We start from the raw sequence: 12,151 nt of genomic DNA, 5'->3' as shown, positions 1-12,151 counted from the left end.
TTACAACTTTCTGCCCTGGCTGTTTTCCCAGTAAATCCAGCAGGAAAAAATCATTCTTAAGAAAACCCACAACACTTAAACCTTCACGGTATTCTTAAAGCAATCCGATAATCCTCCCTTGGCTGACTTGCACTGAAACAGAAAGAAATGCTCACTTTTGGCATGGTTTTATACTTTGTGTGTACGCAGCTTCTCTAAATTAACTTTGGTAAAAACAGGGACTGTCCTGTTTTCATAAGGATGTCTTAACAAAGTGTCGCCAGGATAGGTGATCCCCTCCCAGGAATCAATTGGTCTTGACCACGGCAGAAATAGTATTGCCTAAACCTTGATTATTGATTAATTGTTTTGCTCCCCCCCCCCTCCTCACTTGTGCAGCAATGTATCTGATGCTCAATTGTAACTCACATTTTGGCACGGAACACCAAGCAAAATTTCGTACTGCTGTGTATGTACCCTGCTTAGGTGATATGAATAATAACGATAATTATCTCTTTTTGTTCAGGATTTGGTGAAAAGTCACCTCATGTACGCTGTGCGCGAGGAGGTGGAAGTGCTGAAGGAGCAGATCAAGGAGCTGTATGAGCGGAACTCCATGCTGGAGCGCGAAAACGCCGTGCTCAAGTCGTTGGCCAACTCAGATCAGCTCAACCACCTTTCCAACCACGGCAGCACGTCACCTCTGCAACAGCAACAACAACACTCAGCTGTTACAAACAGCGCCCCCTTAACACAACATGAGGTCAGTCAGAGCGTCCCCCACCAGCCCAACATCACCTCGGCGTGACCCCCCTCCCAGGCACCCAAGCGCATTGACTGATCCACACGCTCAATTCCACACCTCTCTTGATCAGAGACAAAAGTAGACCGTCCCTGCAGCGCTGCGTTTAACATGCTCCATTTAAGGAAAATAGTGACATCATCTTATAAGAGAGCTGTCATCACCCCTTAAAAAGTCTTATTGTGCCTACTGGCTGAAGTAGATGGCAGGGCAAGGCAGAAGGAGCATGCCATAACACCGCACATGGGCAACAAGTGGTTGAAACGGGCAGCACGTTACATGTCGGAAAGCCCCAGCGGCAAATGGAGCTCTCGCAATGTCCAGCACGGCCTCTAAGCTTCCACATGCCACATCGCTCACAGAGGTCGGAAGTGACGAAGGGAGGAGTCATCAGCGTAGGAGTCCGGCGGAGCAAGTCCAGTGCCTCCTTCATGATATGCTGCAACAAAAAGCTCATTAGTTTTTGTTGTTGTTTTCTCAGAACCACCGTCCTTTGACATGTACTATTTTCAACATCATTAATTCACTTTTAGTATTTGGATTTATTTATTACAGGGCTGCTATTTTCATAACGTCACAAACAATGTCACAAAAGACACAACGACTAGTCTTTTTAGAGTCCGTCAGGTTTTTTTGGTATTCTTTCACGAACAAGCGTCAGTAAGTAGAGTAGACAATTGGAAGAAAACACTAAAGCAGAATTTACGAGTTGTGAAATCCAGGTTGAATGTATATTTTGTAAAGTATTAAGATTGAACAAGGTATGTACAGTACAGCAGAGAACCTGACAAGACAAGGCATATGTGCTGGGAGGTTTTGGTAAAGCAAACTTAATTCTTTCGATGTTCTTTGTTTAAATGGGTAAAAAAAACAAACAAAAAGATTACGGTCTTGGTTGGGGGATGAAAAGCTGTGAATTTGTTGGACCTACTTCATAACCAAAGACGCAAAGCTGTGTAAGTCTTTTTTTTTTTTTTCCCTGTTCTCACCCCTTTATTATGATTTTTAACGCACACTTTCCCCCTTTATTTTTCGACTCTTTTGCATGACCGTATAATCAAACCACTTTCATAAAGTCATGTTTTTAATCTAGCACTCGGTTTTCTCTGTCAACGTGTGTGTGCGTGCGTGCGTATACGTTTTTGTGACTCAAGTGAAAGGGAACAAGTCCAGCAGGGGTTAAGAAAAGGAGCCATTTTTGTTACATAACAGATTTTAATTTTTTTTTTTTTTTCGCAAATTCAGCATTCAGATTTTCATTGTAGCGTTCCAACACATGCAACAATCTCCAAAATCCAAACCGCAACATTTCTCAACCTTAAGCTGGAACTCATTCAGTCATGAGAGAGAATCGACGAATTGGGATGTTCGTGTTCTGTCTTGTCTGTTGTGCCTCCTCTGTGTCACCTGCTGTCGTCAGGTGATTCTGATGCGGTCTATGTGGCTTAGAACCAAACCAAAATAATTGGTGATTGTATAATGAGTTATCTTGCTAGAAGATGGACTGTTTTTTTTTTTTTTTTTTTTTTTAAACTGAACTCTTTTTTTTTTTTTTTTGTGTGTGTGTGTTTAATTTGAAGGAGATACCCTGTACATACCAAGTGTACTGTACGGAAGTGATCACTGAGCCTTGAATAAAAATCTTAACGATGCCCTTGTAATGTGCTGTTCAGACAGTTTGTTTTCAGACAATAAATTTCCGTTTTATTAAGAACACATGCTTGTCTTTAGTCACCCAATCGCACATTACATTTCATTAGATCAGCAAAATAACCAGAGGTTTTGTAGGAATGCGGTACATTTACTGTTACATTTACTCAAGTAACATTTTGGAATCAATTGAACTTGAGCAGTTTTAAGGAAGCATGGTTTTCAACTTTACTCAAGTATTTAAGAAAAGGCAGTTTTACTTAGTTACAGTAATCTACGTATCGCTCGCTACTTTCATTTATCAATATTTGCATGTGTGCGCAATCTCTTTTTACACTTATTTTTTATTTCTCTGTGCTGTTGCTTTAATCCATTGTGATTGCCACACTGACTTTGGTTCACCAATCAAGACAAGAAAGTAATGTCAGCAAACAAATTCTACTATTGGGTTTCGCGGGCCAATCAAAACTTGTCGCGACTGCTGCGCATGACTCATGTTTACGTTATAGACTACAAAAATAGCTTTTACATGTAGCATAGCTCTGTCATTACCTGAACATGGATTTTAACATGTAGCATAGTTCTGTCATGACCTAAACTTGGATATTTCAGCCTATTTATAGAGCTCGTGCACCTACGTCATAAAATCACGTGACCTTTGTTTACATTGGCATATTGCCCGTCAAACAAAGCACTGTTCAATGGTAAGTCCGTTGACAAAACAAAAATGTCTTATAGCACGACACCCAGAGTTTTGTCTGATACCGTTAGACATTTAGAAGGTGATAATAAACGAAGGTATGTGGAAAAATTAGAGACACTTGGCATAGAGGACCCAAATTTAATGCTGAAGTTGACGTTTTCACCGATTAGAAATTGGACTGTTAACCCGCTTCTCCTTGTCTTGGACAACTGGATCTACACATGGATCTGGTGAATAAATCAAAATTTACACAGAAAAGTTTGAAAGAATATACAAGTCTGGACACGTACAAATACTTAGTTGCTGGATCTGTTCTCAATCAGGAATACAGTAATAATCCCACATAGTGACGGGGAGACGGCTCATGAACGCGGAAGCGTATTCGGCCACACGTTAACCTTTGCCGAAATCCATCGATCTTTTCCGAGGGTATTCAATACGAGTATCAATATTTAAATAAATGACCTTTTGGTTTTACACAAACTTTCATTCATTAACTATGATTGAAAAAAAAAAAAAGAGGACAGTCATCTCCAGAGAATGTACACGGAAGCAATTGTGAGCACACGTTAACCTCTGTAAACATCTCTGCTGCTACAGATGGTTTATTTTCTTTTTTTAAATACACATTGTTCTCAAATGAGCCAGTATGGCATTATAAATACTTCTTGGTAATTTAAGATTGAGAAGAATCATTCCTACCTGAAATGAAGCGATCGCTACACAGGCGTGTATGTATTTTGGGTGGGCACTGTCCATCTTGTTTAATTGCCGAAATCCATTGATATTTTCTGGTCTTTTCAGCTGTTATTCCATAGAATGATCTCTTTGAATATCTGTCTCGTCTGTTGTGACAACCAACAGGACAACAGGTCTCGGGCAATTTGAAAAATCTGCTGTGGTTCAACGGCTCACGCAGTGCAGAGCAGCTAGGTTTGACCGGCAATATGGCGCCCTGCAAACTGTGACGTCATGGTCACGAGTTCTGTAACTTCAGAAAAACACCTTGCAGTAAGTTGCAGATGTTGTTGCAACATTTGCGCTATTTAATGGTCACAATGGGCAGCACGGTGGAGCAACTTGTTGGAGCATTGACCTCACAGTTCTGAAGACTGGGGTTCAAATCCCAGCCCCGCCTGGGTGGAGTTTGCATGTTTTCTCCGGGCACTCCGGTTTCGTCCCAGATCCCCCAAATAAGCATTAACTGGAGTGCAATAGTACAGGGCCCCGTCTCCACTAAGATATGCAACATCTTCAGCCTGGCGAAGTTGCTTAAACTTTGCAGAGAACCACGGCTTGTTGTTATTGAATGTGCGAAATGACTTTGTTGGTACACACACCTCTTCACAGAAACGGATATAAGATGTAACAGTCTCCGTGTATTCATCCAGGCTGCCAGCTGAATTTTCAAAAACACCCCAGTCTTAAGTTCTATTTTTGCTTCATTGTGCCACTTTTTCACCGCTTTCACCTGCGGCTTCATCCATTTAAATCTTTGCCTGTCTGTAGGTATTAAGTGAATTAAAATGTGATCATCGGAGGGGTTATGGCACAAATAGTATTACAGTACCTGCATCTGGATCAACTCTTGAACTACTGAAGACAAATTCCTCGTGTGTTTTTGACACACTGGGCAAAATAAAGAGTGACTCTGATTCTGAAATGTCTTTATTTATTTATTATATCTTACCATGCTGCGTTACTCTGAAGTAGTCTGATTACTGTCTATCACAGGACATAAATAATAACATTCACAATGACACTTTGTAAAACTCAAAACTAGAGTTCCCCATTCTACAGAATCCAATTTGATAATAGATCATTTGATGTGTTGCTGGAAACGGCTCCATGCAATAACGTATTTTAATTGCTGTTAACATGTTTAATGTCCCATCTGTCTTTATCTCTCTTTTTTTTTGCATGAATAAAAAACAGCCTTGGATTATTACATTTGTCAAGTTCAATATTGTCACGGCAAAAATGTTTCTCACTTCTGTAGTTCACAGATGAGTGAAACGCCAAGAAATTTGTTCAAATCATTTGCTTCCCTTTCAAAATGAATGGTATAATAGATGCATACTATACTATAAAACCTCACTTTACCATTTAGTCTTGTAAAAAGAAGCATACGCAGCTACATGTTTAGTTATAAAACAACAAATTCAACCACAGATCATCAGCAATATTTTTGCAAGCATTTGTGTTCACTTGAGAATTGGCTAAAAAGTTCACTGATGACAGATTTCTACTGAGGGCTGCGTGTGCCTGCCACTGGTGAATTCCAAACCAACCAATAAAATTATTTGTAAGCTCTTCTATCTGTCATCACTTGCTTTTCAGCTGTGTGTTTGACACATCATTATGAGGCCGGTGAAGTACGTGTCAGGTTTCAGTCCAATACAGGAAGGAAGGAAAGATACCTGTGGCATGTGTAAAATCCAGAATGAAGTCATCCAAACATATCATTCATACATGAATGACTACAACACTGCTCGTTAAAGGCCCAGTGACATGCCTATAAACATTCTAAAATAGATGAAAAATAAATGGAACATTATGCACTTCAATATCTAGATGAAAAAATAAATATGAGCGGAGAGTGCGTCATTCACGCGCAAAGTTGCGGAAGTCTCACTCGAAATCGAAGTGGTAGCCACATTACCTGCTACGTCATCAGTAGATGTCACACTGGGACAGTCACCATTGAAAACACGTAGTGGCACCTGCGATGGGAGAGGTACAACGGAGATTTTTGTATTTTTCTGACCCCCCTTCTGACACAGAAGCTCTTTTCGAAGAAGAGAACGTCTCACAATCGGGTGAAGTGACTGGGGCAATATTACCCTATCGTTTTGAACCATATTTAGATGATATGTGGATCACTTCTAACTAACAACAGACAACAACAGACACCCCGACAGTATGACAGTATGTTGCGTACTCAGCTGTGAATGACAACAACACTGCGGCTTTGCCCGGGGTGGCTCATCATGGCCTGGTTCAGCGCTGCAATGAGTCACCCGTTGTTTATCACTGACGGCGTTGGCGGCGTTGTTCATCAGTTCGTGTTCTTCATGGCCGCCGACGATGGCACACTCAGGCGTGAGTGACGACAACGCCATAAAGTGGCTGGGCTCAGTGCCGCGATGAGCCAATCCAGCTGGGTGCCGTGATGAGCCACCCCGGCCGAAGCCGTGATCGGCGGATGCGGTACCCAAGCCGAAACTTCTTCATTTGGAACAACATTTACAGCTTTTTTGCATTCATAACTATATATTTTTTTCTTAAAGGTCAAGTGTCATCCCTATAAACATTATAAAATAGATATTGAAATGAAAAATACATATAACATTATTCACTTCAATGTCCATACGAAAAAATAAATAGGAGAGGAGAGGGCGTCATCCATGCGCAAAGTTGCGGAAGGGTCATTCAACATCCAAGTGGCCGCCGTATTGGCTGTATCTACTGTCCGTGATGTCACCCCGGACATTCGCCATTGAAAAAGCCCCTTCAGACACGGAAGCTCTTTTCGAAGAAGAGAACATCTCACAATCGAGTGAAGTGTCCAGGGCAATATTACCCTATTGTTTCGAGCCATATTTAGATAATATGCGGATCACTTCTAACTAACAACAGACTCCCAGACAGTATGTATGAGCCAGCCCGGCTGAAGCTGTGCTCGTCTGCGAGGCACGACGCAGAAGCCTTTCCCGACAAGCCCAACGCGGCAGCCGTCCGACTCGCACATTGACACATTTAGCACCCCTGTCATACGTACGTGGATCTTTTGTTACGTTATGAGAGACGGATTACGTGGTCCCCCCAAACTATTGTTTTTTTTAATAGCTGTATACACGCTTACCTGTCATTTGGAACCCACAAAGCTCTCGTCCTTTGCACCCGTGCAATCCATTTTTCACAACGAACTGGGTTTCTTGCAAACTTATGAAGGGTAAATCGATCCTCCCGAGTGTTTGAGGAATATCCAGCAATGCAACAAGCCGGCATTTTGGCTTTAATGAAGGAACAACGAGCTACCTTCCCAGAGGTAAAACTAATCGAAACAAACATCACTTCTTGCTGCTCCAAAACAAATCCCTTGAGAGGATTTTCAATGCGGGAGATACAAAAAGCCATATACGTCAAAACCACGTTTTGTGGTGAAAAAAACTGATGAGTCTATTCCGGCTGTCTTCTTTCCCCATTAAAATCATACTAAAAATCTTGCATTTCATCTCAGTGGAGCATTAATAACCAATTTCTGTTCTGCAGCAAAACTGTAAACTCGTAAAAGCCTTCTCCAAAACTTCAGCCAGCGTGTCAACCTATTTGAAAAAGCTGCTTCCTCCTCAGGTGGGTTGGCCCATTTTATTGATGGCCATTCTCAAAACAAGGGAACTTCAGAGCAGGCTGTTGTACACTTGTCCCAAATAAACAGCAGCTCCCAAGAACCTTTGCCTGTTTCTGGGTTTCTCGAATCCTCCATGTGAAATCACTTTGTGTTTATAATGTCTTACAGAATGCAGTTCATGTAATCTGATCAATGATCGCTTAGTCCCGAAGAACTCTAATGGGATTTGGATGACCATTTATTTCTAATTTTAACGTAATGGATGTGATCAAGTTGCCTTAAAAGGTAGTTTTTTTCCCACTGGCGAACACAACAGCAGTAATGACGACGCGGTAGGTGTTGGGTAATACTGCATAAATAACGGTGCCACTGTTCCTGCTTAAAAGAACATTTTTTTTCAAATTTAAAACACTCTGCGGGTGCTTTAGTAACATCTTTGACTTGCATTTGATAAAAACCTAAAGGATTAAGAATTATGTTACCATTTAGTCACCTAATTTTTTTTGGTCTTGTGAACCAGCTTGTTCAGGGCTGAATGAGTATTTTCTCATACAAGCGTGCACATTCTTGCCATCTCCTGGCCCATCGCGGCCGCTCATCCCTCGAGCCTGAATACGCTACATACTGTCATACTGTCGGGGAGTCTGTTGTTAGTTTGAAGTGATCCGCATCTCCTCTAAATATGGCTCAAAACGATAGGCGAATATTGCCCCGGTCACTTCACTCGATTGTGAGATGTTCTCTTCTTCGAAAAGCGCTTCCGTGTCAGAAGGGGGATTGAAAAAACATCGGAAAATCTCTGTTGTTCCTCTCCCATAGCAGATGTCACTTCGTGTTTTCAATGGCGAATGTCCCAGTGTGACATCTACTGATGACATTTCAGGCAATATGGCTACCACTTGGATGTCGAGTGAGCAACTTTGCGCATGAATGACACACTCTCCGCTCATATTTATTTTTTCGTCTAGACATTGAAGTGAATAATATTATATGTAATTTTTAGAACAATATCTTCTTTACAATGTATATAGGGATGTCAGTGGCACTTAAATACTCAATGTGTAGGCAGCCACTGCAGAGACCCAAATTCAGTACTTGTATACAAGCAATGGTAAGTCAATTTTCCACAACATGTTCCCTTTAAAAACTTCCAAACATACATTATCCAAGCGTCTTATCCTCACAAGGGTCACAGGAAAGCCAGACCCTGACCCAGGCAGCTTCGGGCGTAAGGCAGACTACACCCAGAACTGGTCGCCAGTCAGTCGCAGGGCAGATATCAACACCATCACTGAGTGGGAATCGATCCCATGCTGCCCACACCAAAGGTCAGGCGTGTGTACCACTACACCATCGGTAACGTCCCTTTAAAAACTTTCCATGATAATTTCAGCCAAACTACAAAGTCAGAATGCAGAAACACATTTTACTGCACACATCAAACGAAACCTGGGACCTGCACTGATCTGCTCGGTTCAAAAGGCAAATGTGCATTATTGTGACAGATCTTCCACTTTCATGCTGTTCGGACATGACGCATCTATTTTAAGTGGTGAGTCACGCGGACGTCTGCACAACTTTTGCCTCCCCGACAATTTTGTCATCAACTTGCTCACACTCGTCCTGACTCCTTAACACGTATTTGAGACTTGCCACACTTCTTGGAAGTAAAAAAGCGGACGTGTAACTTGAGGTCAGCAGATATAGCAACACCCTCAACAAATTTGGTAAATAATCAATCAGGGCCTGGAGCCTCCATCAATCCATTTTCTGGAGCAATGGTCTCCATTTGGGCCCAATCCCTGATGAATATGGGCAAGAGGTTGGCTGCTCTCGGACTGGTCGCCAATAAATTGCAGGGGAGTCCACTCAGGGAGGCCAGAGCCAAGATTTAAACCCTGAATCACAGACTGTGAGGAAGATGTGCAAATCGCTAGCTCACTATGCTTGTCTGGGCCAAACCCCATTTGCATTTCAATTCAACATCACAGGAAAGATGCAAGACCATTTTCTCTTCCAGCATGAGCTCTGTGAAGGTGTGGCTTGCTCAGTCGGGTTTGCAGGAACATTTATTCATTCAACACTTCTTCCTTTGGATCAACATTTAAAGCTTTTTTTGCATTCATAACCATAAAACATATTACATCTTTTTCTTAAAGGTCAAGTGTCATCCCTATTAACATTCTAAAATAGATATTGAAATGAAAAATACATGTAACATTATTCACTTCAATGTCCATACGAAAAAATAAATAGGAGAGGTGAGCGCGTCATCCATGCGCAAAGTTGCGGAAACGTCATTCGATGACATCCAAGTGGTCGTTGGCTGTATCTACTGCCCGTGATGTCACCCCGGACATTCGCCATTGAAAATGCTCCTTCAGACACGGAAGCTCTTTTCGAAGAAGAGAAGATCTCACAATCACGTGAAGTGCCCAGGGCAATATTACCCTACCCTACCGAGCCTTATTTAGATGATACACGGATCACTTCTAACTAACAACAGACTCCCTGACACTATGTATGAGCCGACCCGGCTGAAGCTGTGCTCGTCTGCGAGGCATGACGCAGAAGCCTTTGCCGGTGAGCCCGACGCGGCAGCCGTCCGACGCGCACATTGACACATTTAGCATCCCTGTCATACGTACGTGGATCTTTTGTTACGTTATGAGAGACGGATTACGTGGTCCCCCCAAATTATTGTTTTCTTTAGTAGCTGTATACACACCTACCTGTCATTTGTCACCCACAAAGCTCTCGTCCTCTGCACCCGTGCAATCCATTTTTTACTGGGTCTCTTGCAAACTTATAAAGGGTAAATCCATCCTCCCGAGTGTTTGAGCAATATCCAGCAATGCAACAAGCCAGCATTTTGGCTAACACGAAGGAACAACGACCTACCTTTCCGGAGGTAAAAGTAATAGAAACAAACGACTCCGCTTGAGCGTGCTACTGCCTCCAACGTCACTTCTTGCTTCTTGTCGAAAACATCATCCCTCAAGAGGATTTTCATGGCGGGAGTTAGAAAAAGCCATATACGTCAAAATCATGTTTTGTGGTGAAAAAACACATGGGTACATACCGGCTGCCGTTTTTTCATCAATAACATACTAAAAATCACACTTGACCTTTAATCATTGCTGTTATTCTGTCAGTCAGAAACATGTTTTCAGGCTTTTGCAAACAAGACACAATAATTAAACTATTTGCGTAAGTGTGGAAACTGTGAATTTACCCCTCTTATGTCATAGGTCATCTCTAAACGCAATCAATACCTTCATTCATCCATTTCGAGCCAGCAAGCGAATATAATAAAATTTCCGTCCGCTTATAACTGTAGCAGACAATCACAAGCATCGCATTAAAGCCACACGGAATGTGATGTGCAGTATCTCAATGTCACATGGCCCCACGGAGAGGATCTTGCGTAATCCATTTCTTTTTCTTCAATGGCTGCCCGCATGGTATGAAGTGATTACTCACCACTCAGTCATCTGAAACCACACCTCATAATTATTACGGAGAAAGAAGACTTACAGTCACAGTACGTGTGATGCACCCTACTGCAGCCACGGGGGAGTTTACATACGTGAACTGGATCAAACATCTGTCATCATCCTGTAGAAACAGGAAACAGGAGAAACTTTGTTGAATATGCTAATGAATGTGTTTACTGTCACTGAAGAAGAAGCGAAGCAATGGTTACATAAGGGTGTCAAAAACAAAGAAGAGGCCAGTAACAAAAACAACAAGAGATGAATGTTACAAATATGATCAGGAAAACATGCTGCCAAGATTTGAAAAATCCAATTGGATTTGGACTTTGTTTCTGCTGGATGCATTTGATTTTTAGGATGGGCACTGCAGTTCTTTTGAGTGTCCTGAATCGTTGAAATCCGTTCTTTAAAAAGGTCTGTTCAAAAGATTCATTCGCCAAATAATTCAATTCTTTTTCACAAAATCATTTAAATACTTCTTCATTCAATTAATCATCCATCGCTGAGGTTCATCGTCGCTCAGCATGTTCACTGAACGACTATGCGTTGTTTTTGTCATGTACTGTAAACTAGGACAGGCAGGGAAGTATTTTTAGTCGGCGCTTGGTGTATTAAGTTTGAGAACCAGTGCATGATAGAGATTGGATTGTATTGTAACTTTATTTTTATTATGAAATTATTTCCATTACAACCTACGGCATTCACTTGTATTTATTTTATTGTAGTGATTATATTATTAGTATTGATTGATAATTTTTAAATCAAACCTGTGTTAACCCACCGCGATTGGAGGAGAATCCGTTCTGGGAGTAGAAGATCGATGGGTTAGGCTTTCAGCGCTCCTGCGACCCTTGTGAGTTTAAGCGGCTCGGAAAATGGATGGTTGGTACCATTTATGTACTCCAAAAAACATAGATTTAGTTTAAAAATAATTCATTATGAAAGGAACTATTTTCTTTTGGCATACGAGAGAGTTCAAACTTTGTTTTAAACCCAAGTTGACAAATGGCGCCATCATCTGGTCTACAATGGTTGTGATTTCTTTTGGGTAACAGAAAAGCGCAACAACAAAAACAGTCCGTGCGGAACCCCGCACCCCAACTCGAGGTCCCGCGGGTGAATTATGTAAACACCACAAGCTAATCAATACTACGCATGCGTCGATT

The 12,151-nt window shown here is 41.7% G+C and overlaps 1 protein-coding gene and 1 long non-coding RNA gene across 2 annotated transcripts in view; one reads left to right on the top strand and one right to left on the bottom strand.

Moving 5' to 3' along the window:
- The window catches only part of tsc22d2 (TSC22 domain family 2), a 33,485-nt gene extending 30,990 nt beyond the window's left edge, over positions 1-2,495 (top strand). The window contains exon 3 of the mRNA XM_061824239.1: positions 506-2,495. Coding sequence (XP_061680223.1) covers positions 506-787 — 282 coding nt within the window. The 3' untranslated portion in view covers positions 788-2,495. The remainder of the gene's footprint in view (positions 1-505) is intronic.
- An 8,174-nt stretch (positions 2,496-10,669) lies between these two features.
- Positions 10,670-12,084, bottom strand: LOC133503500 (uncharacterized). Its single transcript, XR_009795749.1, has 3 exons — positions 11,767-12,084; positions 11,078-11,106; positions 10,670-10,982 (listed from the first exon to the last, which is right to left on the bottom strand). It is a non-coding gene; the product is annotated as an uncharacterized LOC133503500 (long non-coding RNA).
- Positions 12,085-12,151: the final 67 nt, after the last annotated feature.

This window comes from Syngnathoides biaculeatus, chromosome 7 (assembly GCF_019802595.1).
Source record: "Syngnathoides biaculeatus isolate LvHL_M chromosome 7, ASM1980259v1, whole genome shotgun sequence".
Lineage (NCBI taxonomy): Eukaryota > Metazoa > Chordata > Actinopteri > Syngnathiformes > Syngnathidae > Syngnathoides > Syngnathoides biaculeatus.
Note: the sequence above shows the minus strand (reverse complement) of the source record. Positions and strands in the feature narration are given on the sequence as shown.